The 17143-nt window shown below is 44.6% G+C and overlaps 1 protein-coding gene across 1 annotated transcript in view; it reads left to right on the plus strand.

The window, feature by feature from the left end:
* The window catches only part of LOC147912042 (polyprenol dehydrogenase-like), a 174807-nt gene that overhangs the window by 141059 nt on the left and 16605 nt on the right, over window positions 1–17143 (plus strand). Inside the window, 1 exon segment of the mRNA XM_087426725.1 lies at window positions 10830–11037. Coding sequence (XP_087282851.1) covers window positions 10830–11037 — 208 coding nt within the window.

Here is a 17143-nt window from a genome sequence, read left to right on the forward strand (position 1 = left end):
GAGTTTTCTCCCTTTACTTCTCAGCACGCAAAACGCACACAGCCCTTTGGCAAATGCCAGTGGTTTCCACAAGAGACACGAATGCCAAGGAGGAGAAAGAAAATGACATTTACTCTTGAGAGCGTCTCATTTTGCCTGGAGTACTCGCATGGAAGAGCGAGCCTGTTTCTCTCCCTGGACTCTTTGCCCTGCATTTTAACCCCCAGAGTCGAATTATCCTGCCGAGACGCCTCTCGGAGGCAAGAATTGTTCTCTCATCCGCATGGGTGCAGGCTCAGAGCCCGCAGAGCATATCTGATCCACAAATCTTTGCTGAATCCAATACAGGCATGAATTTACGTGGCATACACACAAGAACACGTGAAGAATCATGTCATGCCAAGTGAACATGTGTGTGGGGTGGGGAGTGTTTCATTAAAACTTCGATCTTTTCTCCTTTAAATAGGAATGTTTTTAAAGACAAATAATACAACTATAGAAATATATATATGCAGGAGAGCATGCATACGTGTGTGCACCCATAACTTGCTTTTTCTCAAGTGATACTCTTTACATTATGACACAAAATCCCGACCTTTGTAGAGAAGGGATTCTTGTGGACGGCCGTAGCAGGTGCCTCAACATTCTCGTGTTGACTGCCCTGCTATATTTGTTTAAATTTTCCTATATAAAACCGAATAACAGACGTGTAGTTCTGTCACTTTCTGTTCTTAATGTTTATTAAAAGGAGTTGAAGCGGTTTAGAGTGGAGGTTTTCCAACTGCGGTCCCCAGGCCCATAGCATCAGGACCACCTGGGACATCGTTAGGGATGCAGACCCTCAGGTCCCACCCCAGACCTGCTGAACCCAAACTCTGGGGCGCGGCCAGGCGGTGGGAGCCTACTAAACCCTCCGGGAGATTCTGATGCAGGCTAAAATTTGAGAACCACTTGGCTTTCCACCATACTGCTTTTCTGTGTAAAAAGAGTTGGTTCCCGGCTTCCCCTGATATAAACACCGCTGGTCATTACCGTTAATTGCCAAGAGTGATGCGCTGGCTTGGAAAATGAGCGCTCTTCTCAAGACATAAATCCCCACATCGTAAAGTGTTCTGAAAGCCGAGTGGGTCGTGACACATGAGGGGGCTCGTCTGCTCTGCAAGACAGCACCGGAACATTCCACCAGAGGAGAAAGTGGGAAGAATCTGTTGAAAATTGTTTGTAATCAATGGCGTTGACTCATGAAGAAATGGATAGCTTGGTTAAAAAACAAGTTTTATTTTGGGGGAAGGGGGTTAAAAAAGCTATAGGTTATTTAATTTAAAAAATTATATATATTATATTTATATTATATATAAATACTATATTTTTATAATTATAAACATTTTAAAATTATAAATGTAAATATACATACTATTTTTTATAGTGTAATAAATATGATGTATATGAATATATATAATATATATAAACAAATCAATCAATGTATCTATATATACATGAGAGAGAGAGATTGATTTATTTTAAGGAATTGACCCACATTGGAGGGTCTGGCCAGTCTGAAATCTGCAGGTCAGACTAGCAGGCTGGAGATCCGGGTAAGAGTCGATATTGCAGTCTTGAGCCTGAAGGCTGGTAACTGAGGCAGAATTTCTATGCTGCGGACTGGAAGCCAAATTCTTTCTTTCTGGGGGGACCCGAATCTTTTCTCTTCACGCCTTCAACTGATTGGGTGAGGCCCACCCTCACTATGGAGGGCCGTCTGCTTTCCTCCTAGTCTACTGACTTCAATGTTAATCACTTCTTAAAAACGCAGCAACATCTAGACTAGTGTTTGACCAAAGAATTGGGCACCAGAGCCTGGGCACGTTGACACATAAAATTAACAATAACAGGCACAGGTGTGGGGGAGGAGTTCTGTAGGTGGCAGTGGTGAGTGACACCCCGTGGTGTCCAGGAGATGGTCAGCCTACTATGCCCGGCACCCTGACTTGTCTGCATGCCCAGCGTCCTGTACCCATTGGTGCCTCAGGACCAAAGGGGTCCTCTATGGGTCTTCTCAGAGCCCCTCCAGCTTTGGTCCTGCCCTGCGGGTGACCTCACGGGAAGAGCTCCTTGCACCTCTCCTCGGAACACCTCATCCTGACCGTCCTTCGACCCTCAGCCCTTACGGCAGAGGGCTGTCTACTGGGATGCCCGGGTGAAAAAGGAAATGGGGTCGTCCTGTCCCCCCTCCTCGGCTCAGGCGAGGCCCCGGTCCTGGGTCTCGTCGGAACAGATGAGGCTGCTCGTGGTTGCAAAGGTAGTGGGACCTGCTGGACCAAGACATGGCTACTTGCTGTGCCGCTAACGAAGATGCTCCTTGGGGTAAAAGCGATGAGTGTCCTTGGGTCTCTTGGCCTCATCCCCAAAGGTCCAGCTGGGGAGCAAGACTCAGTGTGGACATTCATAGTGCCCCCTACTCTGTGTCCTGCTAAAGGGTAAGGATGCCCTCCTCACGGGTTCATCTGCCCCCAAGAAGCTTGCTCCTATGGGCTTGTCCTCTGAAGCTGGAATAGTCAGCTTATTTACATGGCTTCCCATCTGCTCTCTTCTTTGGTGGACCAAATCAGCATCACCAGGGAAGTCCACATCTTTACGGTGCATTCCGGGCTTTCTGAGAACAGCGCTTGCTCACCGTATGAGTTTCCTGGGGCTGCCGTAACAAATTCCGCCAACTGGGGCGCTTACAACAGCAGAAATTTATTTTCTCCAAGTTCTGGAGGCTGGAAATCCAAGATCAAGGTGTGGGCAGGGCTGGTTCCTTCTGGAAGCTCTGAGGGAGCATCTGCTCCACGTCCCTCTTCCAGCTTCTGGGGGCTGCCAGCCATCCTTCGCGTTCCTTGGCCTGTAGGCACGTCGTCCCATCTCTGCCTGCGTCTTCACATGAGCGTCTTGTCCCCGTGCCCTCTCATGGTCGTCCCTCTGGGCACGCCTGTCTCTGTGTCCTCGTCTCCTCTTCTTACAAGGGCACCACTCACCTTGGATTAGAGCCCACGTAATGACCTCATTTTAACGCAATCGCCTCTGTGAAGACCCTATTTCCATGTCAGGTCATCTTCTGAGCTCCTGGGGGTTAGGACTTCAACATATCTTTTTTGTTGGTAGAGGAACAATTCACCCCATGATGCTGACCATCCATCCTTCCCAAAGTGCTAGATCCTCCATCTTTTAAGGAGTCCTTTATTCCACCCTTACATTGGAGACTCAATAATCATGGAGGTGTCACAAGCATGATGAAAATAGCCATTTGGTTTGAGTTTCCAAGACTCATTCAACCTTGGAGCCATTATTCATTATTTTATTTGTAAGCACACACGTCCCGTTATATTCTTGTCTGTGGAATCAATGCTGTGTAACATCGAGCGATGGATATGCTGCCCTACGTTGATTTGGCTTTCACGAAAGGCTTAGCCTGTTAAGTCTGTGTCCTGGGATACGTGGCACACAGCCAACACACCCGCCATGTTTTTATCACCAACTCTCAGGTGTGTGGACGAGGCTGGAATTCACAAGTGACCGCCAACGTCCTGGGCTTCTCCGTTGACTTCCCTGCGCGAAATTGTGAGAAAATTCACCACATTTTCTGAGCTCCTGGTGGGTGCCCCATTTCCGTAATCCTCTGGAATATTACACCTGGGAAGCCAAGGCAGAATGCAGTGCAATCATTTGTGTTGTCAAAGGAAGACTTCAATTTGGAGATTCACTTGCAAATGTGTTGGACGCCGGCCATACTTGTTCCCTGAAAGACTCATCATTATGGGACTCAACGAGCTTCCAGAAACCTATAGGACCCCAGCTTGTGGGTCATAGATGGGGTTTCTGTAATTATGGTTATACATTCACGTCTCAGAACTGAAATGTAAGAGAAGCAAATGCAACTTGTTAATATGGAGTGAGCATACGAGTGGGCACCCTTTTCTCATGGGAGTGGGTAGATCGTGTAATCCTGCCTGTTGATGCACATAAGAGGAATCCATCTACCGGGCTGGGTCGGTAGGATTTCAGCGATGAGACACACACACACACACACACACAGAGCAGAGCGTCCATCAACCTAATTAATGATAACCCCTTTCTTACAATGAAGTGTCAACATCGGTTCGGGCTTCATGATCTCTAATGGCAAGAAAAGAATAATGTTTTATATAATAAGCTGAAAACGGGGACCTCAAATACCCTTAATAGTATCCCAATTCCATGGACCGTATGTTTATTTGGTTTTTCATTCAACAAGAACGCCCGATAAATTATGTTTTCAATGACCCAAGATATTATAAATTGCACAGTCACATGCACAGACAATTTCTGGTATAATTGAGGGAATTCTGTAAACCTATTCCAACTGGAACCACTGAAATAATACAAAAGGTCCCGGGTTTTCTGGGACAGGAGGGCGATGATTTATTTGTTCTGTGAGATATCAATGTGCAGTATTGGGCGGCTCTGCTGAGAAGGAGTCTTGACCACTGGCGTGGAACTAGTTAAATAATCAGTGGAACCAATAGAAAGCATATTGATTGATACGGTGTGTGACCAAGATGGCGCAAAGCCAATGGGAGAAGCCACAACTAAGTTGGGCTGGATACACACACTCACACACACACACACACACACACACTCTCACTCTCACGGTGTTATCAATGGCCATTTCTTGCAGGGAAGAAGGTGGAATCACCATTGCTTTTCAATTCTTCTTTGAACTTTTACAGTTTTTTACAACCAATATGTATTTCTTTTATAAACAGGAAAAATTAATATTGTCTTTAAAAAAGTTCTCCCGAGGTACACATCTGATCCTACCGAAGGGCATCAGAACATACCGCCCCAAAATGTGCCCCTGGGGCGTGTGGATCATTTTGAGCTAAAGGCAGTTGAGAACCAGTGATGCAGAAAAAGCTCTTTCCTTCCCCCTAATTGTCTAAAAATAAAGTATAAATTTCCCCTTTTGTAAAATAAGTTTGCATTTATAAAGGAAATTTCCATTTGTAAAGGTGTCTTCATACCAGGAAGAGAGCTAGTCCTGGAGACAACTCTTATCACCGGAGAGACTGTCATGTATATAACAAGACGACGCTTATTTGCCACACACCTCCTCCCCTCACCTTCTCATAACTTGTGTGTCCCACCCAGAAGCCCCAAACTCCTTTTCCTTTGTTGAGCCTAAGAAGGAATATAAGCCTCAATTATCTAGCTGCCTCTTTGAGCCACATCTTTCTTTTTGAACTCCCATGTGTATGTACTAATGAAAACTAAATTTTCTCTTGTTAATCTGTCTTCTATCAGTTTTATTTGCAGGCCTCAGGTACAGAACCTAAGAGGATAGAGAGAAAAAGATTTTTCCTTCCCTACACTCTCTATTAAAATGTAAGCCTTACATGAATATTTTTCTAAATAGAAATATGTGGCTGTGTCTTTACTCTCATAGGCAACAGTAATTTTTTCTTTGACGAGAACCTGAAAAACTCATTTGCTCAGCTGGAGTGTATCACCTACTACATTCCTGGCGTCTTGCTTAGAGTGAGGCCCTCGCTGACCACGTCCACTCTGCAGCTGGCCTCAGGTAGCTTGCAGGCAGCGGTGTGATGACTGCAACATGGTTAGATGGGCGGTCAGAGCAAGGCCAGACCCAGACCAAGCAAAAATCCTCAGTCCTGGAAACACCACATACTGTTTACGTAAAATGCAGGCGTCGAAATACCCAGTGTCCTCTTCCCGCCAGAAAGCAACTCTGTTGCAATTTAGGACAGGGTTCCCCCTCTCTAAGTAATGTGGTCCTAGGTTTTTAATCAATAACTGTTTGGAATTTCCCATATATATATTTACCTTTTCACAATTTACTCCCTGTAGAAGCCCACCATCCCCATTGTTTTCTCTCTCCATGTCTTTACAATTTAGCAACCTTTCTTAAATGGCGTATAAGCCCCTGAGTCTAATTATCTCTTTGCAGTTTTAACTTCCTTCCTAGGAAGCCCCCTATATGTGTAAAATTAAAAAATGAAATCTGTGTACATTTCTCTTATTAATCTATCTTTCATCAGTTTAATCTGCAGGCCCCAGTCACAAACATGAGAGTGTGGAAAAAAGATTTCCCTACCCTACTAAAGACTGTCACGTTACTCTCTCTGCTTTTGTTTCAGATTGAGCTTCAAATTATTCTTGAAGTAGTTACGTCAGTAAGTTATTATTTATTGAAAATAAAGATATATTTTTATGGGTTCGGTTCTTTTGACACCACTCAGTACAAAAGCTACTTATTAAAAATTCCATGTTTAGAATCAAGCCATGTAGACATTTCATGAGTTTCTTTTACCCCTGCGTTAGTTTGCAGATTGATTCTCTCTTTCTGCCGCCTTCTTTCCGTTAATATTGCAACAATGTCTTGATTGTTTCAACCCCAACTGCTTCCACCAGTCCTCGGGGTTTTCCTTGTGAGCCTTAATGGGGAAACATCTCTCCCTGTTTATTTGCTTTGATTCTTTTCCATTTCCTCTGTGGACGCTTGTTTCTCCTTAAATCCACCAGGGAGCCTCTCCTGAAATTACTTGTACTCTTTGACTTTTTTTTCCTGTCTCATAGAGACAGGTATTGAGTTTCTCCCACCTAGTATTTTTAAAGGATTTTAGTTCCGTCTTCTCCATGCTGCCGTATAAAACCAGAATTCTATAGCTCATCAATTTGTCGTTGAGAAATCCGCATATTTATGGTTCACTCTCTTCTTTTTAAAGTCACCATTTCTGTTCCCTCCCTAACGACCCTGGTAGTTCAGGATGAGACGCTGGTACGTGATGTTTAAATGGCCCAGTGCCGAGAGGAAATCTCAGGCTTTACCTCCCTCCACTTAATAACTCCCTGTTTCCTGGAGCCTTCTCTCCCCCGCGGGGAGGAGACAGGAGAATTTGCCAAAAACAAGTATCTTGACAATAATCAGGGGGTTTCGGCTTGTCTTGGTTCAGGGGAGGGACTTTGAGCTCAGAACTGCCCTAAATCTTTGTTTTAATTCCTCCCTCCAAAAAAAGGCATTTTGGGAATTCTTTTGGCCAACGCTGCATGGCCGGCTCCTCTGGTGTCATCCTTGGCTGCCCTGTCCCCACTCATCTGTAAGACAGAGGACCTGGGGTTTATCTTCCAGCACAAACTGGATGGACCCCAGGCCAATCCTCAGACTCTGCATGTGGACTCTCTTGACAAGTGGGTGTGTGACGGCCGCCCCACGGGGTGCGTCGATGAGGAAGAGGGGACCGTAGGAGGTGGGACCGAGTCCCTGGGCGGGTTGATGTGGTCGTCGCCCATTAACAGGCACGCGTCCACGTGTGCACTTTTGAAAATGGCATGAGAGTTGTCAGGAAATCTCCCTGGTGAGATGAGTGTATGAAAAGATGCTCCTCCCATGCCGTCAGGGAAATGCAAATTAAAACAGCAGTCAGATGGCACTGCACACCTATTAGGGTGGCCAAAATCTGGGACACTGACAACACCCAACGCTGGTGAGGATTTGCAGCAACAGGAACCCTCATTCATTGCTGGTGGCAATGCAGAATGGTGCAGCCACTTTGCAAGACAGTTTGGTCGTTTCTTACAAAACTAAACATACTCTCACCATACGATCCAGCAATCGCATTCCTTGGTATTTACCCAAAGGAGTTGAAATCTTATGTGCACACAAAAACCTGCACACGGATGTTTATAGCAGCTTTATTCATAATTGCCAAAACTTGGAATCAACCGAGATGTTCTTCAGTGAATGGATAAATAAACTGTGGTGCATCCAGACAATGGCATAGTATTCAGCGCTAAAAAGAAATGAGCTATCAAGCCATGAAAAGATATGGAGGAACCTTAAATGCATATTGCTAAGTAAAAGAAGCCAATCTGAGAAGGCTACGTACTGTATGATTCCCACTCTATGACACTCTGAAAAGGCAAAACTATAGAGACAGTAAAAAGATAGTGGTTGCTGGGGGTATGGGGAGGGGAGACAAATAGACAGAGCACAGAGGATTTTTAGGGCAGTGAAAACACTGTGTGTGATATTATGATGATGGATACACGTCATTATACATTTGTCCAAACCCATAGGATGTACAACACCAAGAGTGAACCACAGTGTAAACTAGGGACTCTGGGTGACAATGACGTGTCAATGTAGATTCATCCTTTGTAACAAATGCACCATCTGGTGGGGGATGTTGATAATGGGGGAGGCTGTGCACGGGTGGGGACAGGGGGTAAATGGAAAATCTCTGTGCTGTCCGCTCCATTTCGCCCTGAACCTAAAACTGCTCTAAAAAATAAATCCTATTAAAAAATATAATCATCTTAACAGCACATTATAAAGCTATAAGCATCAGACCCTTAATGTTCTCATCAGCTCAGATTTTGGTTTGTGTCTATTTACTGTGAAACTTAACTGCATACTTCACTGTTTAAAAATAAAAAATCAGATAACCTTCAAAAGCAAAGTATCTCAACCTCAGGCCGGGGTTTCATTTGCCCCAAGCTCCCAGAGCTGGGCTCGCGGCTCTGTTCTCCCCTTCGGGGTTAAATGCGGACAGAAAGAATCGCCCGTCCCTAATATCTCAGAAACGTTTGACTTTCTGTTCCTGTCTCTTCCATTAAGGACCTGGCTGACCCACATCAAGAGCTTTTAAGACAGAGAGAGTGTCCTCTGCTTGGATAAAGGAAAACATTGAAACCATCAGAAATGACAGTGGCTAAACCATAAATTCTGCAGACATCATGTAAAATGGGTGTTTTGTCCGTGTTCAGTCGTTTACTCAGTACATCTAATTTTGATTTTAAACCATTTACAGTTTTTCTTGCTCATTAACAATAACATTAATTTTGTTATTGTTATAACAATTAGTTTTATTATGGTTATTGTTATAACAATTTGTGTATAATACAATTAATATTGGTATAACAATATTAGTTACAATGTTGTTAGTTCTAATGTAACAATAATGTAACAATAATAGGTAATGTAACAGTAACAAATTGTTATTGTTTTCTTAGGATACATTTCAAACACTGAAGTTACTAAGTTCAAAGAGACAGAGTTTTAAAGCTGTAGATACGTGTCGTCTAGATGCCCATCAGGAAGATACAGTAGTTGGCTCCCCAGGCAGATGGTCTTCCGTTTCGTGCCTGGACAACTTCCCCACATTCTGCAGCATCGGAAATGATGATTTCTTTGAATTTTACCAGTGTTATAGGAAAATAAGCACCTATCATCGCTTTCATTCATTTATTTTATCAAAAACATATGTTAGCGTACGGGGCATGTACTGTATGAATTGTTGACAGTTTTGTGGTCTTCTCTGTATACGTCTTTATGTTCCACCTCTCATCTGGAAATCTCACAGTGTATCATGGAAATGTTACAGGGGAGACGATTAAAGAACCAGTAACAGGCTTTCTCTCTCAATAATATATATCATTTCTACTTATACTATTGTCTATATTTAAGTAGTTCCCTTCTCCTTTTACCGTCCTTTTTTCTTTTACGTGCTTTTCTTGGTAACATTTCTTTGTTTCACTTTCCAAATCATTTGGACAAAGTTTAGTTCACTTATGTCAATTTTTTACTTCAAGCCTTGCCGACACGAAGTGTTGAATTTCAATGAGTGGTTTTTCTGCATCTAATGTGATGACTGTACGATTTCTTTCTTTTAATCATTGCGTGTGTTAAACTCTCAATAGGGTGAATTACATGTGTGAGAAAATGCATTTACATAAATGAGAAAATAACTTGAGACACCACTCAAGTCTAAGGGTAACAGAATATTGACCACATCAAACCAAAAGAAAGCTGTATTAATATCAGATAACAATAACTTGAAGGAAAAAAGAACCATTGGGATGAAGACAGTGACAGCTCCCAAATGACAAAGGATGCGTTTGACCACGAAGGCATCCCCGTTTTCAATATGTGTGCACCCAAGGAAATCACCTTGAGGTGTAGGCAGCAAAAATTGACAAGGAGAAGGCAGCCGGCCCAGTGGTTAAGCAGTGGTTGAGTTCACGTGCTCTGCTTTGGCAGCCCGTGGTTGTGAGGATCCCAGCCTGTCGATAGTGATGCTGTAGTTATCAACGCCCGAGGCACTCGCCCGGCTGTCTGACTGTAGCAAGCCCATGGGGGCCAGTGTTGTGGCTGGACCTGCCCTTATGGGTCTTATTATGATCGCAAGATACACCTGTGCAAAAACCAGCCGGCAACTTTGAGAAATAAGATTTATCACTCACAGAACCTACCCTGCACACCTAATGGCCACACAGCGAGGCTGTGGTTTCAGAGAGAGAGGGAGGGAGTATGCACCGGGGGCTCTGCCTGTATTAGGGTCGAGGGTAGGGTGTCTAGGGTTTCACTGATTCCCTCTTTATTAGCTCATTGAAAGCTTAAGAGCCGGAGTGAGGGTGTGGGATGGGGAATGGGGGTCCCTCTGGTCCCCAGGTCCCCCAGGGGGTTCCGAAAGAGGGCCTTTCGTGGGTGGGGGCAGCCTCCTTCATCCCCGGGTGGTTTTGCTGGCGGCCGTGTCCTACAGCTGCCAGTATGCTTATTAGAGATGGATGTCTTCTGAAATGGGTGCTCCTTCCATCAAAAGCTTAATGGCAGACCCCACACAACACCAGGGCAATTAAGCCACACATCGTGATAAAAAATAAGCTCTAAAAATCCCCACACGTAGAGAAACCACCAGATTCCCCATGGGTGATTGAGGGGTGGCTGCGAATGGACAGGGCGAGGGCCAGGGTGGGAAATCTGGGCGTGGACGTAACCGGCTCTGTCACCGTCTCCTTCTTCGCTTCTGCAGCAGGTGGTACTCCCCGCACGGAGCCTACGCCCAGAGCAAGCTGGCCCTCGTCCTGTTCACCTACCACCTCCAGGGGCTGCTGGCAGCCCAGGGCAGCCACGTCACCGCCAACGTGGTGGACCCCGGGGTGGTCAACACCGACCTCTACAGACACATCTTCTGGGGCACGCGTCTGCTCAAGAAGCTGTTTGGCTGGTGGTTCCTCAAGGTGAGTCTCTGACTGTTCCCTTGTCGATGCCGATGGTGCGATCCTCGGCCGCACGGGGGGGCGGCCACTTACACGGAGTTGGGTGCAGCAACCATCAAGGAAGATGGACTTCTTATGTCCACACTCAGAGGTGTGAACATCCCAGCATCCCTCATAGCCGAGATAAGATGCTGACTGACTAAGGGTCCTCATGTGCATTCACGTAGTTGCTGGAATTACAAACCACCTGGAACCACACCTGTTCAAGATACCTGGTGTGTCTGCTTTGGGTGTTCATCCTTCTTCATTTGTGTTTGCCCAAGTGGGGTGAAACCAAATGGTGTATTATGGGGGTGTATCTGTTTCTTTATCTAACCTCCTTTTAGGTGCATTTAGGTGGTTGTCCGTTTTTCCCATTAAATGCAATAATTATAACAAAAATTAACTTCTGGTCCATCTTCCTCTAAGACACAGGCTTAAAAAAAAGTCCTTTATATGCATTTAATCCCCAGGTAACCCAATGTGGTTCATAAACACCATGGTTGTCATTATCTTAGATGTCACCAGTGAAGACACAGGGACGAAGTCACCTGCCCAGGATGGCACGGGGCCTCTGGAGATGTGGTGTGTCTGTGATTACTTCCTTAGGATAAATTCTTAAAAAGGAGATTGTTCATCCAGAGGATATGCACATGTAAAATCTGCTATTCCGAATTCCCCAGCACGTTTCCACTGATATTTTTATATTTTGTGCGTAGACCCTATGCGGTCGCATTTAAATTTGCATTGTTTTTCATTACCAGTACAATTGTGCATTTATCGGACAGTAATCTTGCTTCTTGTAAGAAGGACGTGTGTCTTTCCTCTGGCCGTCTTTCTGTGAGGAGAGCCGATCTAGCCGTGGGACGCGGGCAGATCCTCCGGCTTCCACAGTCTTGGCCAGTGGACAATATTAATTTCTTCCCCACAGCGGGGTCTCAAAGATTAGAAACGATGAGGGCCAGCCCCGGAAGGGAGGAAGCATTCGATAAATGACAGTGATTGCAATGAACACTCCACCTCTGAGTTCTCCTTGGCTCAGCCTTTTGGCCACCAAGGAAACCTAGATTCTGACAAATAATAATTAACAAATGCAACCACCGGGCGCCAGCCTCTGGCCTCCTCCAGCTCTAATTACACCTCCATCATCACGAGATCCTTTCACCGCGTCAAAACCCGGACTCCTCCTGAATCTCTGAGTCCCCTCTGCAGTGACATGTAAAATTCGACTTCCCTTTATGAACGTGACTTCTGTGTGAATTACTTGGTCACGTCCTCTGGCCGTTTCTCCACCGGGGGAGATGCTGATTCAGAAAACGGTCTGTCTATTACAGATAGTCACCATTTGTCTCATGTTTCACATTTCGACTTATGTTCTTAGAGCGGATACTTTATGCCAACACGGAGTTAAAGGAGTTACATTGTTATTGCGCTGTGTTCTTAAAGGGGTTGTTTCCTTTTGTGGTTTAACTTTCCTGGTTTCAGGGCTACTGTCCTGTTTAGAAATTAATCCCTGGATTGTTTTTACTTGTTACGACCAGATTCTCAATCTGGATGACGTTTGCATAGTGAGGAATACGGCTGGTATTGTTGTTCAAACTGGTCCCTTGTTCAGACTTGGACCCGTGTGTGTGCCCAAGACCCCATCCTTCTCTGCTGACCCCACAGACGACGGTAGCTGTTTTCTATGTACCTACGTATGCTTCCTCTGTTCTGAAGTCACAACTCATCTCCAGCAGTGCCCTCCCCATCCCTCTTAGTTTCGTTAGCTTTCCTGACCCTTTGACGTGACTATTTTCCCCCGACCACCTTTACGTGATTTGCAAATTGAAGAAAACACGATCTGTGATGAGGAGACACCCATTTATTGATCCAATCTCTCTTCTTCTGTACATTTGGATTGTTGTCATCTTTTCCCAGCTAGTATAACCATCAGAACAAAAATTAATTTGGGGGAGTTTGACTTCATTTAGGGAGTGTTGAGATTTCAGACAGAGCTGTTCCTGTCTGAGACTCGGGTGTCTCTCCTGTCGCTCACATCTTTCTTGGAGCTTGTGATAGTGTGACTTATAATAAGAAATATGTGTTTGGTCTTCCTCCCTGTTCCTGGCACAGAGCTCCTAAAAGCTTTGGAATTTCCTAAGTGATCACAGTGATAAAGGCGTCTTTGTTATGTTAATGAGGAGACTTTGGAATGTCCCTGTGGATGGGGGCTGGTTGCCAGGGGAACGAACCCTGTGATTAGAGGGCTGGAACTTTTAGTCCCATCCCCCTGACCTCCCGGAGTGGAGAGGGATGGAGACTGTGTTTCGTCACCAATGGCCAATGATTTCATGAATCATGCCTATGTAAGGGAGACTCTAGAAAAACCGGAAAGGAGGGGATTTGGAGAGCTTCCGAGTGGGTGAACACATGGAGACTTGGGGGAAGTGGCATCTGGGAAGAGCGTGGAATCTCCATACCCTTTCCCCATGCATCTCTTCCGTCTGGCTGTTCCTGAGGTACATCCTTTTATAACAAACCGGGGCTCTAGTAAGTAAGATGTTTCTCTGACTTCTGTGAGCTGTTCTAGCAAATTAATCGAACCCAAGGAGAGAGTCCTGGGAACTTGTTGGATCAGAAGCACAGGTGACAACCTGGGCACCTGAAGTCGGGGATAGTCTTGTGGGACGGAGCCCTTCACCTGTGGGCTCTGACACCATCTCCAGGTAGACAGTGTCAGGACTGAGTGGGATTGTAGGACACCCAGCTGCTGTCAGAGAATTGCATGGAATGGAGAAAAACTCCACCACGTCAGAGTTGGCGACCAGAATCTTAATGCTTTTCAGAAGTGTTTTATTAATTCTCAATAAATGCCCATACATTTCCTATGGCATTAATCCTCATGATTTTATGAAGTTGTAATGTTTGTTTCTGTTGTGAGTAGGATTAAAAAAATTGCAAACTATGCAGACAACAAAATAAATAAAATATTTGAAAGTCAGTAATAAAATGAGCACACACATAATTCCAACACCAGAACGTGTCCATGCTTTTCCCTAAATGCACCTTCCTCCCTCCCCTAGTAGGTAAGCTCTTACCTAGACGTGGTGTTAAATATTCTCTTGTTTCTGGTTATAAATGTCTCACATGAGTGCGTTTCAGAAATTTAATTTTGCATTTTCTGATCCTCATATAAGTAGAATAATATCTGTGATTTGCTTTCTTTGCTCCGTCATTTAGTTAACTGGGGCTGTCGTAACAAGTGGCCCCACACTGGGGGGCTTAAAACCACAGCAATTCACCCTCCCCCAGTCCTGGAGACCAGAGGTCTGAGATGAAGGGGTGGCAGGGCCGCGCTCCCTCCACAGGCTCCAGGGGAGGGTCCTTCCTGCCTCTTCCAGCTTCTGGGGCTCCAGGCGTCCCTGGGCTGGTGGCCACCTCCCTCCCGTCTCTGCCTCCATCTCCACGTGGCTTCTCCTCTGTGTCTGTGTCTCCTCTTCTGTCTCTGATGAGGACACTGTCATTGGATTTAGGGCCACCCTCCTCCAGGACGCCCTCATCTCCATCCTTCACTTAATCACATCTGCAAAGACTCTGTTTCCAAGTAAGGTCCCGTTCCCAGGTTCCAGGGGTCAGAGCTTCAACGTATCTTTTGGGGGACACAGTTTGACCCACCGCACTCAGTATTAAATGTTTGTAGTCTGTCCACGTTGACGCATGTAGAAGTAGGTTATTCCTTTCCTTCCCTGTAAAGTCTCCCATGTGCGTATACAACACGGTTTAGATCCATTCTCCGGATTCAGAAACAGTTGGGCTGTTTCCATTTCTTTGCTGTCACCAGCAGGGTTGGTGTGAAGGTTCCTCTGCACATCTCCACGTCCACTCCTGCATCAGTTTCTCTAGAGGACATAGCAGGCAGTGCATTTTAAGGCTATAAGGTTCACACGTGTCCACATTTTCTGGAGAATTCCTTCTGGTTTTCCAGGACCGTTTTGCCAATCCACATTCCGAGTCCTGGGAATTCCTGATGCTTTGCATCTTCATCAATTCCATCACTGACATCTTGTTATTTCTAATAGAGTTTCAGCCTCTAATTTCTTTAGCCATATGACTATTTAATCTGCAAATACTGATCATATTGCCTCCTTCATTCTAATATATATGCTTCTGTTGAAAACTTTCTTATCCACTCTATAGACAATTAAATAATAGATCCTGTAGGTGGCCCCAAGATCTTATTTATTTTGTTGGGAAAACATCTACTATTTCTTTATTTGAATACTTATATATATTATCATTTGTATATTTTGCTTTATTATGCACTATGCTGTATGTTGTTCCTGTTTTATTTATTTTTTTAAATGAAGTATTCCTGCAATTTTACAAAAAACATTTTGCTTCTGAGAGCAGGGTTAGGCAAACTCTGGTCCACGGGCAGGCCACATGTTTTTGTAAATAAAGTTTTATTGGCACACACGCCCAATCATTTACGTGTTGGCCACGGTGGTTTCCACGTTGCAATGGCAGAGTTGAGTCATTACAACAGAGAACAGATGGCCCCCAAAGCCAAAAATATTTATTATCTGGCCCTTTACACAAAAAATTTGCTGGCTCTGATCCAGAGAGATGATTATATTTTTATTTCCTTTAACTCCCTCATTTGCATAACTTGGATGAGAATGTTCCTTAGAACAGACGGTCCCAAATTTCTAGGAGTCTTACTGTCGTGAGCATCCTTCTGTAATGCACCGCAGGTTTCCGTTTTCCCGTCACTTCATTGAGGGCTTTGGATAGATATTTATCCCCGAGCTGCAGATTCCCTTTCTCTGCTGTTTTTGTGACTTTTCAATACTAAAGTTTTGATGCTTTGTAGAAGAAAAGAGAGAGATAATTGAGAAGGTTTTCTTTCTATTTTCCTTCCTATGTTTCAGCATAGTCTAATGATCTTGAAAAGTATCTGCTTTTGAAAATTGAAACGGTTGGCCTTTGAAAACTCTCTGGGTTTGGGAATTTTCAGAAGAATAATGCTAAGTCAGTTCTCAAATTTTCTTGAACGCTCATTGCTTTCTTGAGCTTTTCGACTCTTTTGGAGTCAATTTTGACAGCTTTCTCCCTAGGATAATTGTCTGTTCTCATCAAGTTTTAGAATGAACGAGCACGGTTACTCACTCTCTTCCTGGGGTCAGCCTCCCTTAGTTTCTCTGGCTTCCATCTCAAAGTCCCTAAGAAAATCAGCCGCCCCCAGGGCTCCTTGAAGAGCTTAACGAACTCCCCAACTTTTCACTTCGCTTTCTTATCAGCTCATCTTTTATTCTCCAATTCCTCAAGCAAAGGGATTTCAAGTTTTAAGTTCTTTCCGCAGCAAAGCATCAACCCTTGCGTGGACTAATTCCAATTCCACCATGAATCGCTGTGAATGACTCGAGCATCCCCAGAGAACATGTACCGCTGTTTCTATAGTATTCGGAAATGAAGGTGAAACTTTAAACATCTGAATCATTTGTTCAATTCTGTCATCATCATCTGTACATGTGGATTAAAAATAACCACAGGGCACTGTTGGAGTTATGGTGCCTTTACACATAAGAGAGAAAATTATGAAACTTGAGAGTTGTGTAGTGGATGGATATTCAATGGAAATGAAGTAAAAATGCATCAGGCTACCATGTCATCTTTGTAACGGTAATTGTGTATATCCGTATTGTTTATTACATGAGTGTGTGCATGCGTCACGTATAGTCTGCAAGGATGTGCCCTTGGTCCCTGGGGGGAGACCGTATGACTTACGTGTCTTTGTGTTCTGGCATTATTTTATATCACTCTAAAACCTCCATTCTACGCCCCATCAAAAAAACATGACCATTTGGTTTATGCTGTTTCATGCTCAGTGCTGGCGTAGATTACGCTTTTCAGAGGGTGTGCGTGCTGTTCAGACCTCTAGGAAGCGTTTGTAGCTTCGTAAATGGAAGGCAGCGCCGACAGAGAAAACGTGCATCTCCCATGCCATGTGGCCATTGCGTTGGGATGTCATCCCAGCTCCCTCTCCCGTTGCCTCAAGATCAGTGGGCACCAGGAAAAAGCACGATTCTCCACGCTAGGTGCATCT

The sequence above is a fragment of the Ceratotherium simum genome, chromosome X, assembly GCF_057802395.1.
Source record: "Ceratotherium simum simum isolate JZ-2026a chromosome X, ASM5780239v1, whole genome shotgun sequence".
Taxonomy (NCBI): Eukaryota; Metazoa; Chordata; class Mammalia; order Perissodactyla; family Rhinocerotidae; genus Ceratotherium; species Ceratotherium simum.